Source organism: Phoenix dactylifera, chromosome 13, assembly GCF_009389715.1.
Source record: "Phoenix dactylifera cultivar Barhee BC4 chromosome 13, palm_55x_up_171113_PBpolish2nd_filt_p, whole genome shotgun sequence".
Classification (NCBI taxonomy): Eukaryota; Viridiplantae; Streptophyta; class Magnoliopsida; order Arecales; family Arecaceae; genus Phoenix; species Phoenix dactylifera.
Genome location: NC_052404.1, coordinates 7,907,540 through 7,924,569, shown reverse-complemented (window position 1 = coordinate 7,924,569; position 17,030 = coordinate 7,907,540). Strand labels below are relative to the sequence as shown.

General features: G+C 36.2%; 1 protein-coding gene across 4 annotated transcripts; it reads left to right on the top strand.

Moving 5' to 3' along the window:
• The first annotated feature begins 614 nt into the window (after positions 1–614).
• LOC113460921 (glucosidase 2 subunit beta-like) lies at positions 615–14,925 on the top strand. Of its 4 annotated transcripts, XM_039132924.1 has the most exons (18): positions 615–915; positions 1,045–1,158; positions 1,409–1,504; positions 4,298–4,537; positions 5,521–5,693; positions 7,968–8,060; positions 8,162–8,201; positions 8,235–8,287; positions 8,375–8,470; positions 10,340–10,646; positions 10,778–10,882; positions 10,959–11,060; positions 12,888–12,945; positions 13,056–13,124; positions 13,930–14,017; positions 14,095–14,156; positions 14,232–14,283; positions 14,370–14,925. In XM_039132924.1, exons 1-18 carry the CDS (start codon positions 807–809, stop codon positions 14,430–14,432), a joined length of 1,920 nt encoding a protein of 639 aa, XP_038988852.1. In that variant the 5' UTR covers positions 615–806; the 3' UTR covers positions 14,433–14,925. The 4 variants fall into 4 exon arrangements, with proteins under 4 accessions (XP_038988852.1, XP_038988850.1, XP_038988853.1 ...); XM_039132922.1 differs by having other exon boundaries at positions 616–915; positions 8,162–8,287; XM_039132925.1 differs by having other exon boundaries at positions 616–915; positions 1,387–1,504; positions 8,162–8,287.
• Positions 14,926–17,030: the final 2,105 nt, after the last annotated feature.

The following is a 17,030-nucleotide window of genomic DNA, read 5'->3' as shown; positions in this document are numbered from 1 at the left end:
GCTTAATTGTATTTGGTGACTTTTTTGTGTTACAATCAAGGCATTGATTTTTAAATGATGTTTGTTGCATGTAGTCTCTGGGTTAGTTGGGATCCATGGGTGCTCACCCATCCCAGCTCCCAGGATATCCATCTAGAGCCAAAAAAAGTATTGGATTAAGCTCTCTTGTACCACCCCATATAAACTCATTCACCAGATAAAACTAATGCACCATGTACCACACCTATACTTGTGCATACCGTTCGACTTTGTGTTGGTTTATGAAGTTCAGGTTGCAGGTAGGTGCCTTCATCTATGCATGCATGGAGAAATACATAGCAAAGTGCTATACAAAGAATGCAGTTCAGGTTTTCCCGAGATACAGAAGCAGTGACAAGTTTTTAGGACGCTGCTTATGAATCTTAAATTCTGTTATATATTTCACATTCTAAACTGCTTCCATGTGTATATATAACAGAGCAATTAATAACTAGGTTAGGCTTCATACATTAATAAATGCATATAATAGGCAAAGAAATCTTGACCCTACATCAAGAACTCCTAAAACGGACGGTCAATGTTGTCCCAGCTTCCTTAGGAAGTCAATAAGAACAATCGCCCAGGATCTAACGAAGATCCAATGCACCCATATAGCAAAGATCGCGTCTCTCGGTCGGTACTCGGCCCGCCGGTCCGTCACTCTCTCGGGAGTCGGGAGCTCACGAGGCAGCAGTTTCCGGGCGGCCTAATAAAAAAAAAAAAGAAGATCGTACTCTCTTGCCTTCCTCTTCTTTGGACGAGCCGAGGGCTCTCTATAGAAGCGATCGATGGGAGACCGTCTCCGGATTTTCCTAACGATCTCGTGCCTTTTCTTGATTTGGATTTCCGCGTCGGCGTCAATTCCGTTGAGCGAATCGTTGGGGATAGCTCCTCAAGGTAATCCTCTCGATTGTGTCTTTTTTTTTAAATATATAAACATTTACGTGACTTTTTTTTTTTTTTCAAATTTTCGAATTTTTACCTACCAATTTTTTTTTCGGATTTCTTAATTCTTCGATGCATCAGATTTGAGTTATTATAAATCGGATGTGATCAAATGCAAGGATGGATCGAAAAAATTCACCAAAGAACAGCTGAACGACGAGTTTTGCGACTGCCCGGATGGAACCGACGAACCCGGTCAGTATTTTTTTTAATTTTATTTTTTTGTCACTTTCTTGAGATCAATGATATATATTTTAAAGTTGTTATTTTTAGTGCGTTTCATATTGTTGATTTTTTTCCTGATTTTTAGTTGCATTTTTACGGACAAGGGTTAGGACATGTGTAGCGAGGTCTAAAAGTATAAAGTGGAACCTTTTTGATTTATTTGTTTTTTCTCTGATGGTTTTTTCTTTGATCGGATAGGTTATGTTGTGTTATCCTGCAGGGACATCGGCATGTTCGCAAGGGAAATTCTATTGCCGGAATGCGGGTCACATTCCTCTCACAGTCTTCTCTTCCCGTGTGAATGATGGTATATGCGGTAAGGATCATGCTCTTTACTGTCTGAAATATGATGGTATATTGTTTAAGGTAGGGCCTATTATTCATCAAAGGTTTCTCGATCTTTGCCATTAACCAGAAATATGAGAAAACTGTGATGTTTATTTGATGCAATTATTTTAATTTTACTGTTACTGCTAAAGCACCAATTCACAATAAGAGGAAAAAGAACACTAAATACAATTTAATGGTTGGATTTTTCAGGTTCACTATTTCAAGGAAAATCTTAGTCTCACTTTTCCTCAGTTGTTTTCGTTCATATAGCTGCACTACACAGTATGCATATTCCTGAGTTTGAAAATCATCAATGCATGAGCTTCTAAGCCTTTAAGCATTTTGTCATTGCCCGAATGCTGTGCTGTTTTATATTTTTTTCCGAAGCAATCATACATAGTTTTTAATATGGCCCTAATGTTAATGCTATGCATGAAGCGGCCAGGAAATCGTTAGAAGAAATAGCATCGGACAAGTGAGATTCAATCTTGGTGGAACTACATCAAGGGTTGGATGCAAGGCCATATCTGTTCGCACCTTTTCTTGATGAACTTGCTGCAAATTTTCAGAAGAAAGTTCAATGATTTATGATATTTGTAGATTATATAGTATTGATTGGTAGAAGAAGACTCTGGTCAAATGCAATTGATTTTTCAGAATGAACTTTGGAGGATAGTGGCCTAAATGTCATTAGATATAAATTATATGTAAATGTGACTTTTAGTGAAAATGTAAATAGTTTCTAGGCTGTGGTCTAAATTTGATGGTTAACTTAATCATTAATCATTCCGCTGAAAGAAAATAATGCTTTAATCACTATAGTGATATTTAATTTAGCAATATGAAAAAAATGGAGATATAAACTCTGATAACTAAAATCAAATTAGAGAAAATGTTGAATGTGGAGAGATAGTTCTGAAGTGTTTTGAGATCACTGTGCATCTCTGAGAATGGGGAAAAAATTCTAAGATAACAATGTTCCATGATTTATGATATTTGTAGATTATATAGTATTGTTTGGTAGAAGAAGCCTGGGGTCAAATGCAATTCATTTTTCTGAATGAACTTTGAAGGATAGTGGTCTAAATGTCATTAGATATAAATTATATGTAAATCTGACTTTTAGTGAAAATGTAAATAGTTTCTAGGCTGTGGTCTAAGTTTGATGGTTAACTTAATCATTAATCATTCCGCTGAAAGAAAATAATGCTTTAATCACTATAGTGATATTTAATTTAGAAATATGAAAAAAAATGGAGATATAAACTCTGATAACTAAAATCAAATTAGAGAAAATGTTGAATGTGGAGAGATAGTTCTGAAGTGTTTTACGATCACTGTGCATCTCTGAGAATGGGGAAAAAATTATAAGATAACAATGTTCCATGATTTATGATATTTGTAGATTATATAGTATTGTTTGGTAGAGGAAGCCTGGGGTCAAATGTAATTGATTTTTCAGAGTGAACTTTGGAGGATAGTGGTCTAAATGTCATAAGATATAGATTATATGTAAATGCTATGTTTAGTGAAATTGTAAATAGTTTTTAGTTTGTGGCCTAAATTTGATGGTTGATAGATGACTTTAATCATTAGTCATTTTCCTGAAAGAATAGAATACTTTAATCATCATAGTGATATTTAATTTAGCAAAATGAGAAGATTGAGGTATAGACTCTGATAACTAAAGTCAAAGTCAAATAAAGAAAATGCTGAATGTGCAGAGATAGTTCCGAAGTGTTTTGTGATTACTGTGCATCTTGGAGACTAGGTAAAAAAATATAAGATAACAATGAACCCAAAATATCAGTGATTGGAATTTGGAAGGGTTCAAGCAGAAAAGATGAGTATTTGAAGAATGTTGAATTGATTTTTGGTATAGAAAGGATAACGGTGAATATAAGTGCATCAAAGAAGCGTAGAACTTATAATTATTGAGGCCCTAGCTAGGAATCACTTGGGTCAGAGGACCAAAAAGGAAGTGAAGGCCTAAGATGATGTGGAAGAATTGGTAAGGAAGCTTCCAGGACATCTAGCCCCGAATTCAAGTAATTTCTGAAAAAGGATCAAAATTCCAATTCTGCAAGGTGGACAAAAGTTTCTTAAAAATCATGGTAAGGCTTCATGTTGTAGTCTTGGATCAATCAGTCATATGGCCATTAAGATATGTTAGATCCAGGTTACCAAGAGTGTTTTTTCATAAGTTACAGGGATTCATTGGAATGATTAGATCTTCTATGTAAGCCAAGTTTGGTGCTTATATAATGGGGTAACTAACTTTATAGCCTATGAAATCTTTAGGTCTTGCAACTCAGAGTTTACCGTATACTTAGTATGGATCAGCTACTAAAGTGTGAAAGATGTTTGTCTTTGCAGGCCATTTGTTATCTCAATTAAATTCATACCCATAAATGCCATAACTTGCAATTACATGCCATCATTATATGCTCTATCAAGTTATTATGCCAAGTGTTTTCCTTAATCTGTACCCTCCCTTTCATAGATTGATATATGATGATCTAAATTTGTGTATGTGATGAGAGAGAGAGATTTCTAACATAGGGTTGTACACGGACAGATTTTGTATGACGGCAAGATTGTTTTATATTTTTTATCATGCTGGATTAATCTGTTGCGAATAATTCTCTATTTTGTAAATTCTAGTTTTGAACTTTGATAACTCTGTGGTCCCTTCACAAGGACATACCACTGTAATCTTCAAAACTGCAGTTTTATTGATCTTGGTCCCTCTTTTTTCACCTTATGTTCTCTCATGCAGATTGTTGTGATGGGAGCGATGAATATAATGGCATTGTGAACTGTCCAAATACATGTTGGGAGGCTGGTAAAGTGGCCAGGGAGAAATTGCAGAAGAAGATAGCGATGTTTCAGAATGGAATTACTATTCGAAAGCAGGAAGTGGAAGAGGCAAAACAAGCATTTGCGAAAGATGAAGCAGAATTGTTAAAACTTAAAAGTGAAGAGAAGATACTCAAAGAGATTGTTCAGAAGCTTAAAGGTGCTCTCTTGTCATTACTTGTTCAAACAGTCAGCTTTTTCGATTATAGAAGTAGTCAATAGTTCATGTAATTGTGGTGCTTCTGCTACACTCTGGTGAAGTTAAATTAGACATAATAATCTTAGTGGGTTCTTGTAACAGCAGGAATGCTACTATCCTCATTTATTGTTATGATCTTGTAAGTTCTTCCAGATCTAAAGATGCCCTCACTGCTTGATGTGGCTGCCATGAGTCCTTTGAACTTACTTATCTTGTCGAACTGGATATACTTAAAAGTTTCAATGCTCAAGGTTTGGCCTAAAATATTCTTGTGGCAAATGTTGCTCGAAGTTACACTAAGTTTTTTAATAAAGTGAATGGCACACAAAAAAATAGATAAAAAGAAGCTAAGAAATGTGAAAAATATCCATTAGAGTTTCGAAAATAAAAACGTATATATTATGTTGAATAATCTAATAAGATTGAGTTAAAGTTTAAGCCACTACAACTTTTTATTGATTCACCTCAAAAAAAAATTATTATTAACTCTATAATTTATAGCTCCATCTGCCTTCTGGTTTTAAAATTGGAAATCACTGGATTACCTCATCTTGGAGCATTTGGTGGTCATCGTAACTTATTGTGTTATAAAGTTTCTGGATTAGCTCCATCTGCCCCACTTTAGTATTCTAAAGTGTGATGATTTTTGGTTTTAAGGCTTATCATAGGCTCCCCCACTTAGAAAAAATTCTTAGGTATTAACTATTAGAATATCTCTCTCATTTTTTCAGACAGTAGGATTCAAAATTTTCCACTCTGTCGAATTAACCATTTTAAGAAGAAAGGCATATCCAATAAGGCATTCACAATTTCACATACTTTCAAATCTTCATGTTGTGATAGATTTAAAGGATTAATAATTTGAACAAGAAGGTTTGGACAAGGTAAAATCTATGAACCAGGTCCTTTTTCTTTCAATAGCTTTTTGTTGACCTTCCATGCAGAGCAAAAAGAACGAATTGAGAAGGCAGAGGAGGAAGAACGTAAAAAAAAGGAGGAAGAAATTAGGCTCAAAGAAGCTGAAAGGAAAGCTAATGAGGCAAAGAAAGCATTTGAGGAATCTTCACATGATAGCAGTGATCAGGCTCCTGAGAAATTGTCAGAATTACCTAATCAGGTTTGCATAGTCATTGCATTGCTTCATTCAATGTCTTATATTTGGTTTTCGGCGCATTATCTTGTCTATTATCTTACGGTTTATGTTCACCGATTTTTATGCCTAACCACCAGTCTTGAAATCCAGCTTGAACATATTCCTGTACAAACTCTTCAGCTAAGTGCAATAAACCCTGCCATGAGACATGTAAGGGAACTCTTAGTAAAATGCAACAGTTGCTCAGCTGTGCTAATATATCTATCATTTAAATTTTCTAAAGCAGCATGTTAGAATTGTGTATTGTAGTTTAGCTTCCTGATTTTCAATGCATAAGGTGTGAATCCACAATGTTGCATTGCATGCTTTGTACTGCATGACTTGGAACCAAATAAAGGTGATCCAAAGAAGGCAGTACCATCCGAACCATCCAGTTTAGGGTGTACCGAACCATGCTGGAGGTGGACAGGCATGGTTCCGCCCCTCGGTTCGAAAAATCGGGCGAGGGAGGGTGCGAGGGAGAAGGAGAGAGAGGGAGAGAGGGAGAAGGAGAGGAGGGGGGGGATATGGATAAGCTAAGAGAGACGGAGGAAGGGGATTCCCACCTCATCAAGACAATGATCCCTATTCGTTTTGAAACGGGGTTCCCTTTTTTTAGTTTTTGCCGGCTTCGAACTGAAGCCGGCAAGCATTGCCAACTTCAATTGCATTGATCTCTCTTTGATTTTTTTCCAGCTTCAAACTAAAGTTAGTAACCATTGCCGACTTCAATTATTGCCAACTTCAATTAAGTTGATCCTTTTTTATTTTTGCCGACTTCAGTTAATTGAAGTCGGCAATGGTTGCCGATTTCAATTTGAAATCGACAAAAATAAAAAAGGAACCCTTGTTTCGTACTGAAGCAAGGACCGTTGTCTCGATAAGGCCAGAACCCCCTCCTTCCATCTCTCTCAGTCTTTCTCTCTCCCCCCTTCCCTCTCCCTCTCTCCCTCCCTTTCTCCCTCTCCCTCTCCCTCTCCCTCCCTCCCTCTCTCTTCCTCTCTTTTTTTCTCCCTTCCCACCCCCCTCTCTGGTTCTTCCTTTATTGCTACGCACTGGAACGACATGTTACCATATTGTACCATACCATCAGCCAACCCGTATGGGTCCTGATATCGGTACAACTAACCTTGAGGTGATCATTTCAACAATCTATTAGTGACCTTACTATTGTACATAGACTACAATATACTTTTTGATCTCAACTTAGAATTTTGAATCTTTTTAATTTAATTTTTGAAATATACTAGTGGTGATAATTATGTGAATAATATTCTATGCAATAATAGCTAGTATATTATGTCTAGGCTAGGTATTTCCCAGATAGGTATTTCTTTTGCCATTTCTTAATTTGCTTATAAGCTGCTGTTTCAGGATTTAGCTACCTACTTGTGTGTCGGTAGGTTTGAGACCATACTATTAGAGATTTCCGTAGTTTAGTTAGTCAAGATGAATATTTGAAATTTGTCATGAAAAAGGGAATTGGTAAAATGCAAGAGACGAAGATATTAAGGCATTGCCCAGAAACTTCAGACATCGGACCTGATAATAAAATTAGGAGGACCAGAGCACAACGTCTACATCGTCGATGTTGCACTAATCTTCTTCTTTTTGAGAAGCCATTGTTCTGTTCTTAAACAATACTCTTAAGTTAATATTAATAAATTGTGCCTGCTTTTTTTATGCCTATTATTAAGCTCAGTGCTGCTTAGGTTGTCAGCACTTTGTATATCTAATTTTGATTTTATTTTAGGACCTGATTCCAACCTGATCTTTATTTATTTATTTACTAGTCTCAAACTGCTACCTAGTTAAGATCCCTTTTATAGAAGCCCCTGCTTGACTTGGCCCAGGAACCAAGATGATTTCCTAGTGGTGAGATATGTTATAATTAATAACACCACGAGGTTAAGAAATTAAGTGAATATGTGCATCGAAACTAGAGATGTAAAGGCCTGTTTGGTCTTGACAGACCAGGCTGTGGCCTTGAACCTTCATTCTACAGGTTTTAGCTGCTAGACCTAACCCAATCTGCTGGTGTCTGCTGTAAGGCCCATAATCAGCTACACAGTGGATGGGCTCTGCTGGTATACGTTTGCCTAACTAATTAATCATCTTGCCTCTGTTACTGTTATAAGCTCTAAGGATCTGTCAGGTGCTACCAGTTGCTCAATGGTTTTACGTCGTGCATATTCTTCTGGGGTTCATGGTTATGCAACACCCTTTTGGCTAATGCCTGACTTTGTACTCTATTAACAGGATGCAATGGAAGATCACCATGATTCTGCAATAGAAGAGAAAAGTGATTATACCGCTGAAACTGAGATATCTGATAGTCAGGCAGTGGGAAAGGTATTTACAAGTTCTTGTGCTATTTTTGTTCTATATGTTGATTTTTGATGATAAGCTTTTCTCTTCCTCATTGGCATATGTTTTCTTGCTTATTGAGGCAGGTAGCCAATGATCATGATGACACTATAGCCAAGTCTGGAGATGAGACTGATGATACAATAGCCAAGTCTGGAGATGAGACTTATGATACAAATGAAGAATCATCTTTCAGTCATGTGGAAAAGCAGGTAACATGCTCCTAGTTGTTTCAAAGAATATGTAATTTTACATGGAAAATGGTTATTTTTTCACGTTCTTTTGTATTTTTGTGTCAGCATTTGGTCGGAGACCAAGATAGCACTATGCTGAAAGCTGACACTGATGATTATACTAGAAGTAAGGAAGCACCTTCCAGTCATGTGCTGGAACAGGTAATATGAATAACTGATTCTTGATGCTTCCATTTTATCAAATTTGGTTCTTCCAACCTTATTCTAACAATATGAGGTGTCTTAGATGTGTTCCCCAAGGCAAAATTCTGCAGATCATTGATGAGTGTTGATGTTGAATTTGTTCAACTATCTTTAATATTTTTGAGGTACTTTTACTGGTTTAATTTGCTGTTCTCATGTTGGCAAAAAGCCATGATGGGTGAGAACCAGAAACTTCAGAGAGATCAATTGAGAATTTGGCTATCATCAAATTTGTTCTTAATAGAAGCATGGCAAACTTGTCAACATGCTCATAAAGCGAAAACCAAAAGTTGTGTCTTTTCATGTTCTCATTACACTTGCACAGTGGTAAATCATATTGTATTTTGAACTTCTTGTAGTTTTAAAAATTTATATTCCAAGCAGAGGCAGAGGCTCAGGCACATGCTTCTTATACATGCCTTGGCTTAAATTATAATTTTAGGGATGAACATCAGGCAGGTTGGGGTAGGCCATAGGTGGCCTCACGCTTGGCGCAGGTTACTAGACAGCTGGCCCGAGCTCAGCCCAGTCTATGCGCAACATAACATGCATGGGACCAAGCTCAGCCCAATATGTTACAAGTGAGCTCAAGTTGATATCGGGCCAGCCCAAATTAGCAACAAATCAAAATTTGAAGAAAGAAAGAACACCCTCATTCCCCTTATATAGTCATTTTATAATGCCAAATCTATGTTAATAATTTTATATAATCCTTACTTCGAAGAATAATTCCTTCAAGGATTAGTATTTTTACCTATATGATAGACAATTTTTAGTATCATATTTTTACTATAGTTGTGTAATGTAACCAAATATATATATATGCTATATAATTATTGGGCCAGGCCAGGTTGGGCTATTGATATCATAAATCATTGGCCCAAGCTAAGCTTGTTATTAAATCAGTATCAAAATTTGTAACCTAGGCTTTGGCCCAACCATAGAAATGTTGACCCAGTCTTATCCTAATGTGGGCTGGGTCGAGTGGGCCATGGGCTGGCCTCGCCCAGTGTGCATCCCGAATAATATTTACTCTAAGTCAAATGCCATGTTATTACTTCATGACATTTTGTATTTATAATGCAAAAATATTTAGGTATACATCCTCACAATTTAACCTTTGAGTACATGGGCTCATCATGCAGTGCATGTTTTATTTGGCGTATATCATATGCTCAAAAAGCAATTGTAGAAATAATCGTAGAGTTTCTAGGGTAACTTGTGAAATGGGATAATGAAATCTGGAAAAGTTTTAAATTTCTGTGGTTATTTGCAACTTTCAGTTTTGTACTTGAAAAAAAGCTTGGTCTATAAGTCAAGGAAGGGCCATATTTGATTAAAATATGACATCATAAGCAATGATAACACAATGTTGGATTTAATAGGAAACTCAGGCTATCAAGAAACTTATATTGTATTATTTACATGATGTTGCATCTATAATCTTCTACTATCTTTTTTTATTATTATAAAAAAATAATTAACTCACATATGAAAGAACCATTGTTTGAAATAATATTTATAACCAGTATTAGTTTACCTGATATCTAGCAACAAGATCAATGAAGAAACAAATGAAGTTGAAAGGATTCTGGTTCTTCTCTTGCTAGAATAATCGCATTATTTTCTTTGTAACCTTATAAAACAATATGAAAACCAGTTTAGTAAAGTGTGTGCTATTGCTGCTTCAGATTTTTGTATTTATTTACCTTTTGTTGACTCATTACATCACACAGAAGAATTCTGGTTTATAAATTCTAGTTAGAGTATTCATGTCAATTTTCATGGATTGGTATTTTGGCATTAATCATCTATGTTCTAGTCTAGCAGGGGCAAGTTCTTGACAGTACCGAAGGATTGTCGAGAGAAGAGTTGGGCCGTCATGTAGCTTCTCGCTGGACAGGGGAAAATGCTGCAGAGGAAGAGGATGGAGTTGACACTGCAAAAGAGCAAGGACATGAACATGATGAAGATATTCCAGAAGAAAATCATGGTGGTTATAACTCATATAGTGATGAAGATCATAACTTTGATGATGATGATTTTGAAGATGACCCAGATATGGAATTTGGAGATCACGAAGAGCCTGCTGGAACCGACAGCTCTGATGAAAATGACAAAACTGACTATTCAGGTTTTTGTTTGTAGTTTCCTGTGAGGGCAACAAAAGTTTTCCATCACATTGAATAAACTCAATACTTACGGTGCTTAGAAAACATGTCCGGGGTTGATTATGTGTGCGCTAATTGTTGTTCATTTTTTTAGATTTAACTTCCTCTGGTAGCTCATCATGGCTGGACAAGATTCAACAGACTTTCAGTAATGTTTTTCAAGCTATCAACTTTTTCAAAAGTCCAGTAAACATATCAGGTATTCTTTTTCTTTGCAAAATCATATCAGTGACAAAGAATGAGAATCATGCAGTCTTATGTTGTAATTTATGCAGAAGCTGATACTGTCAGAAAAAAATATGAGGACTCAAGCTCGAAGTTGTCTAAAATACAATCAAGAATATCCAGTCTAAGTGAAAAGTTGAAACATGATTTTGGTAAGTATATTATAATGAGAATTTGATTTGGTAATGAACATCTGTTCTCATGTGTGCATCCTTGTGCACCTGTTTGTGAAGTCAGAAGATAATAAGGTTATAGAATGCTTCTGTCATATTTATACTATCCTGCATTACCATCTAAAGGGGGGGAAGAAGGTTTTGATAATTATCATGCAGTATTTGTGTTTCTTCAAGATTTTGTTCTGATTTTTTTATCACTTTATACTTTTTAAATGTCTTGCCTACACTCTCCTATGCGTATCATGCATGTTTTCAACATAAGCTCATAGATTCATTCCTTCACAATGTTCTCTTCAACATAATCAATCTTGGTACAGTCTTGAGGAGGGCTTTTGCCTTTTGTTGTTGTGATGTTGTTTATATGGAGCTGTGGCTTTATCCAAGGTTATGACGCAGGGAACTAGAGATACATGAAATGATCAAATTTTTGACAGACTCATCCAGTTCACTGTCCTCCACCATTATAAAATTCCACACCAAGATCACTTCATATGACATTGCTTTGTTTGATTTTATGGTGGTCGGTAACTTCTGAAATTATTAGTTTCCTTCAAGGATGCCCGGAAGTTTAATCTTGAAGATGTAAAATTGTGGCCCCCAACTATAGCATGTCCTTACAAGACATGTAAGACATGTATAATGTAGATCTTTGTCCAAGCTATGACATAAACAACCTTCTGCTCATACCAGAACAGCCAACAAGAGATAGATAAAATGCACATGTACAACAAATACAGGATCATATCACAGCCTAATACCATGCAGTTATAAAGAAACTGAGTGCGCTCAGGTAAAGTTGATTATTGAACAGAAGTGCAACCTTTTCATTTTAACAAAATAAACTTCTGTTTGAGCATATAATAATTGATGAAAGAGAGTAAATTGCTGGCTGATTTTGATCAAACCATGGGGTGACCAAATTACTCCATGGGTTTTAGCCATGCAGTTGATGTATGACCATTTTTGTTTTTTCTCCCAATGATTAGGTACTTTGGTACTAAGCTGGATACTGTTCTATTATTTAAAGTTCTTTTTTAGTTTTAAGGATGATACAAGAATGAAAGAAAAGAGGAGACAGCATTAAGGATAGAGGAGACAAACTTCAAACTGTAAACAATCTTGCAACTCTCTTTATATATAATAGGTATGCTGATCCGAAAAGTAATATGATTAACATCGCCTGTGAATTTCATGACAAAGCTATTGTAATTTTTGTGAGGCTACAGAGATTTTTCATACCATGTGCATTGGTGCATGCCAAAAACATCCTATGGTTGCAATCATATTTTTGACTGCAATAGATTTGACATGTCTGAAAGACACGGAGGAACAGAGGTACCCTTTTAGTTTTCAAGGAGCAGGTTGGCTAGCGAGCTTTGTAATGGGTGAGGAATTCAAAAGTGTTGGTGGTGGATAGAGCCAGCACACTTGCAAGCCGCTGGTTCTTTTTAATGTTTAGGGCATGATGGAAGGCTGTGCTTTTTAAATTGCATGCAATATGTAGGAAACTTAATATTAGGGTGCTAGATCACATGCAAAACTCACCTTTGTTCTTATAAATCCGTAATATTTGATGATAGCACAAATACAAAAACCTTTTTTTTGTCATCATGTGGTTGTCTATAAGGTGATAGGCCAGATGGTTCTTATATTGTTTATATTAATTTGCAAGTGCAAGATAAGTAGTTTGTAAATTACGCTGTTTCTACTTTATTTCTTTAATTGCTTGTGTGAGAATATGGTCATGTTTATGACTTAAGTTAAACAACAATAGTTTTCTGAAGTTTGAAATTTTCTTGCTAGGCAAGGATAAAGAATTTTATTCATTCTATGATCGTTGCTTTGAGACCAAGCAGAACAAGTATGTATACTGTACACACCATTCTTTTAAGTGTGCTCAAAATAGTATGATTATCACAGTTCTTGTTATTTCATCCTATTTTTGTGGCTTTTGGAAATTCTTGTTGGTAGGTATGTCTATAAGGTCTGTCCATTTAAGAAAGCCTCTCAGATTGAAGGGCACAGTACCACGCAATTGGGGTAAGTTCTAGAGATGCTTTGTTTATATTAAAAAAAATTGTATCACTGATAACCCATCTTCCTTGGCAAAAAACAAGGGGCTCTAATAAGGAAGTTCCACATTACATAAACAACACCATACTAGCCCAAGGGTCTGCATGTTTTCTGATATTTGACCATTCATATCTGTGTACATAGAAGCATTAAAAAGCATGATATGGTAATGTCCATTGACCATTATATGTTATACCCAATTTTTTGTATCACTGATAAAATATTCCTTGGCAAAAAACAAGGGGCTCTTATAAGAAAGTTTCTCATTACATAACACCACCATACTGGCCCAAGGGCCTGCATGTTTTCTGATATTTCATCATTCATATCTGTGTATGTAGAAGCATTAAAAGGAACATAGTAGTGTCCACCGACCATTATTTCCAATTTTTTTCTGTTAATTTTAATTTGGGACCTTTGTAACCTTTGAAATGAAGTCTTCTTTGATTATCGCAAAAACTTTAGAATCTTTCAATCGCATCAAAAGAGAATATTGTAGCAATGACACTAATTTAAGGATAGGGAGAGTAAAAAGGGCAAAAGACAGTTGTTTTACCAATTGACCTTCATGAGCCTAGCTTAACCTGTATTTGAATAACTTTAGTTCTCTATGGGTCTCTCCGGGAATCTCTATCTGTTTTAAGGAATAATGTCGCTAGTGGTTGCTGGGTCATATTATGGTATGGCAGGGTAGTGTTCGTGCCACATTCTAACAAGATGAAAATATATCTACTTGATTTGGTTGGATGCTATCTCATTTTATTATATGCAGGTACTGGGATAAATTTGAGGAGTCATACAGAGTCATGCTGTTTTCCAATGGAGATAGATGTTGGAATGGCCCTGATAGAACTCTAAAGGTACTGTTTGAATTTCCTTATCAACCTTGTATGAGATTTCTTAAGGTAGCGGTTCTGATTGCTCACATTTTGTCCAGGTTAGGCTTAGGTGTGGACTGAAAGATGAGCTTATGGATGTTGATGAACCAAGCCGATGCGAGTACGCAAATCTTCCATCATTCTAACCTTTCTTCTCATGATCATCTTTTCTCATGTTTAACGTTGCCCATGTCAGGTATGTAGCTATACTATCAACTCCAGGCCTATGTCTAGAAGAGAAGTTAAAGGTACGTGCTTGAACTTTTTAATTATTGTGATATGCCTCTTTTCTTGTAACTCGGATCTTATAATGGAATCCTGGTAACTGCGGCAGGAACTGCAGGAGAAACTTGAAGATGTGAACGCAAGTCGACCCTCCATTCACGACGAGCTATGAGATCTTTTCCACAATTTGCAGTGAACAAAACATTCCTAAGTGCTTCCCACCACCCTCGTTTGAGCGTAAGAGGTTCATGAGAAGCCTTTCCTGTTGGAACTGTGGAGAAGTTTGTGACGGCCCCATGGAGACCACATTCTGATTGGATGTCATGAAGCCACCTTCCAATATTTAAAAGCTTCCGAGCTCACTACATGCTGCTGTTGCAATTCTTTTGCCATCCTTCAACACGAATGCTGATTGAGAATAGAGAATATCAAGGCAACTCTTAGTTTAATTTACTTAGATTATCTTCATGCACTTGTACTGCTGATCAATCTGAATTCTCATTAGCCGTTATTGTATAGTAATTGTTCTGTTGTGATAAGGTAAACTTGTAAACTATTCGGTCATCATAGCCTAAAAACCTTGATTGATATTTCAAGAACAAACTGTGGTTCGATATGGTCATCATTATCCAAATCAGTATTTATTTAATACAACATATTTTATACGGTAGAAGCTTTTTTGGGCAGAAATTTTGAAAGATTTGAATTTTGAGAAATAATTATTTTACTGAAAAAAATTAGTGCAAATACCAAATATAAAATGTATATAATTTCTTATATTAGATAAAACTAGAAGGCTATGCACCATGTATTAGTACCGATGAACATCGTGTGTTTAGAAAGTGTATATTGATTTACCGAAATGTATATATTGGCTCGTTAGATGATTTAATCTTAGTCTATATTACTTGGCTTTGAAGTATATTTTGAAAATTATATATCGATTCACTTGAAGATGTGTCTTAAATCAGTATCAAAGAAACTTGTAGTATGTATCAAGAAGTTGACGAATATATATCATCTGGTTATGTAGTGCGTACTAGTGAGCATGAGATTCTATAAACTATGTATCGATTTACTGTAATGTGTGTATTAAGTTATTAGATGGCTAATTTGCTAAGTATGCATCACTTGATCATGTACTATGTACTGATGAACATTATATTCTGAAAACTATGTATTGATTTATCTATATGTGTTTATTGACTTGCTAAATGACTAATTTGCTTCCTGTGTATCCTCTGACTATGTAGTGTGTACTGATTAAAACAATATATTTTGAAAATAAACAAGGAAAAAAGAGATGCTATGCACATTTTTTTTTCTATTTTTATAATCTTGGTGCCGATAACTTTATTAATAGAAAAAGTTTTTGATTTTTGTTTTTCTACTTCAAAATGGATACTAGAAAAAATATGGCAAAATGAGAAGCACGCCTCATGGCACACCCCATATAATTTTTGCTTGATCTCACTTGACCATGATATTTATTTTGTTTTTAGATTGTAGTATGTCCGCTCCCTCGAAAAGAGTATCTGATCAAATAAACTAGAAATTCCCGAAGAATGAAGACAACTAAATTTCAAACAATCGATCCCCAAGCGCTCTCTTAAAAACTGTGGACCGGTTACCTTGGAAGAAAAGAAACGAAGAGAATTCTATGGGTCATAGAGATTCTCCGGTTTAGGCTTGGTGGAATTTGCGCTAGGCTAACACAGGCTGCCTTATTTTCGGTTCATCAGGACTGAAAATTTTATAAAAATTTTACAAAAAAAATATATGGGTCATATCATGTTAGTCTTTGCATCAATATTTTACAAATAATACACAGAAGTTTTACAAATAACGATGCATAATTAAATACATAGTGAGATGCACATATCAAGCTAATATGAGGACAATAAAGATACAATGTACTTTGCGTAGTTCAGTTTTAACAAAGTTCTACACTTTGTAACATTTAAAGCAGCAAGTTCTACACTTTGTTGTCCATGTGTAACCAAGAACTGCAAAATCAGTACCGAACATCATACTAGTTATCCGGTGAAACGAGTTGGTATGGACCCGTATCATATCATGTAGGGTCCGTATCGACACAACTTTTATGGCGGACAAGAGGGAGAATGAGGGAAGAAAAGAGAGAGAGAGAGAGAGCGAGGGAGGAGAAAGAGGAGGAAAGAGAGAACGGTCGAGGCCGACCGACGGAGGCAGGGGAGACGCAGAGGCTCTCCGGCCTTCGCCAGCTGGCCTCTCTTGCTTCTTCTCACTCTCCCTCCCTTCTCCACTCTCTCTCTTTTTCTCTTCTTCTACTCCGGCGAATCGTTTCGGTATCCATGGTAGAACCGTCTCGATCCGCCACCGGTACAACTCAGAGCACTCCAAAGTGGACAATTCAGAATGGTTCCGCAAACCTCGCATGTGTACTTGCAATTTTTGGCAAGCCAAACCATTTCCTATGTTAGCATGTATCATGCATCTCGGGCATCTATGGGCATGCAATGTGCCACAGAAGGTATATTTCTTTAGAACAATTGAAAAATGATAAGCAAAACTAAGCCCCAAACCGACTCGCGCTCTCTCTCTCTCTCTCTCTCTCACAATTAAATTTAAATAGCTCATTTGGTATCCAATGAATCCAAGATTCAAGTCATGATAGCCCCATCTCCCTTGTATTTCTTCTGCGCACAGCGCATGTGATTGATATGAGAGAGGATGCCAAGTCCTATAATAATTAGACGCAAAAAGGATAGAGGCATGCAAAAAAGGACAG

What these genes read in the sequence shown, in the direction of transcription:
- LOC113460921 (XM_039132922.1), top strand. Translation starts at nt 807, where the DNA reads ATGGGAGACCGTCTCCGGATTTTCCTAACGATCTCGTGCCTTTTCTTG. An exon ending in GTTGGGGATAGCTCCTCAAG is followed by an intron (nt 916 to 1,044) that starts GTAATCCTCTCG and finishes TCGATGCATCAG; the next exon opens with ATTTGAGTTATTATAAATCG. An exon ending in TTTGAGACCAAGCAGAACAA is followed by an intron (nt 12,946 to 13,055) that starts GTATGTATACTG and finishes TCTTGTTGGTAG; the next exon opens with GTATGTCTATAAGGTCTGTC.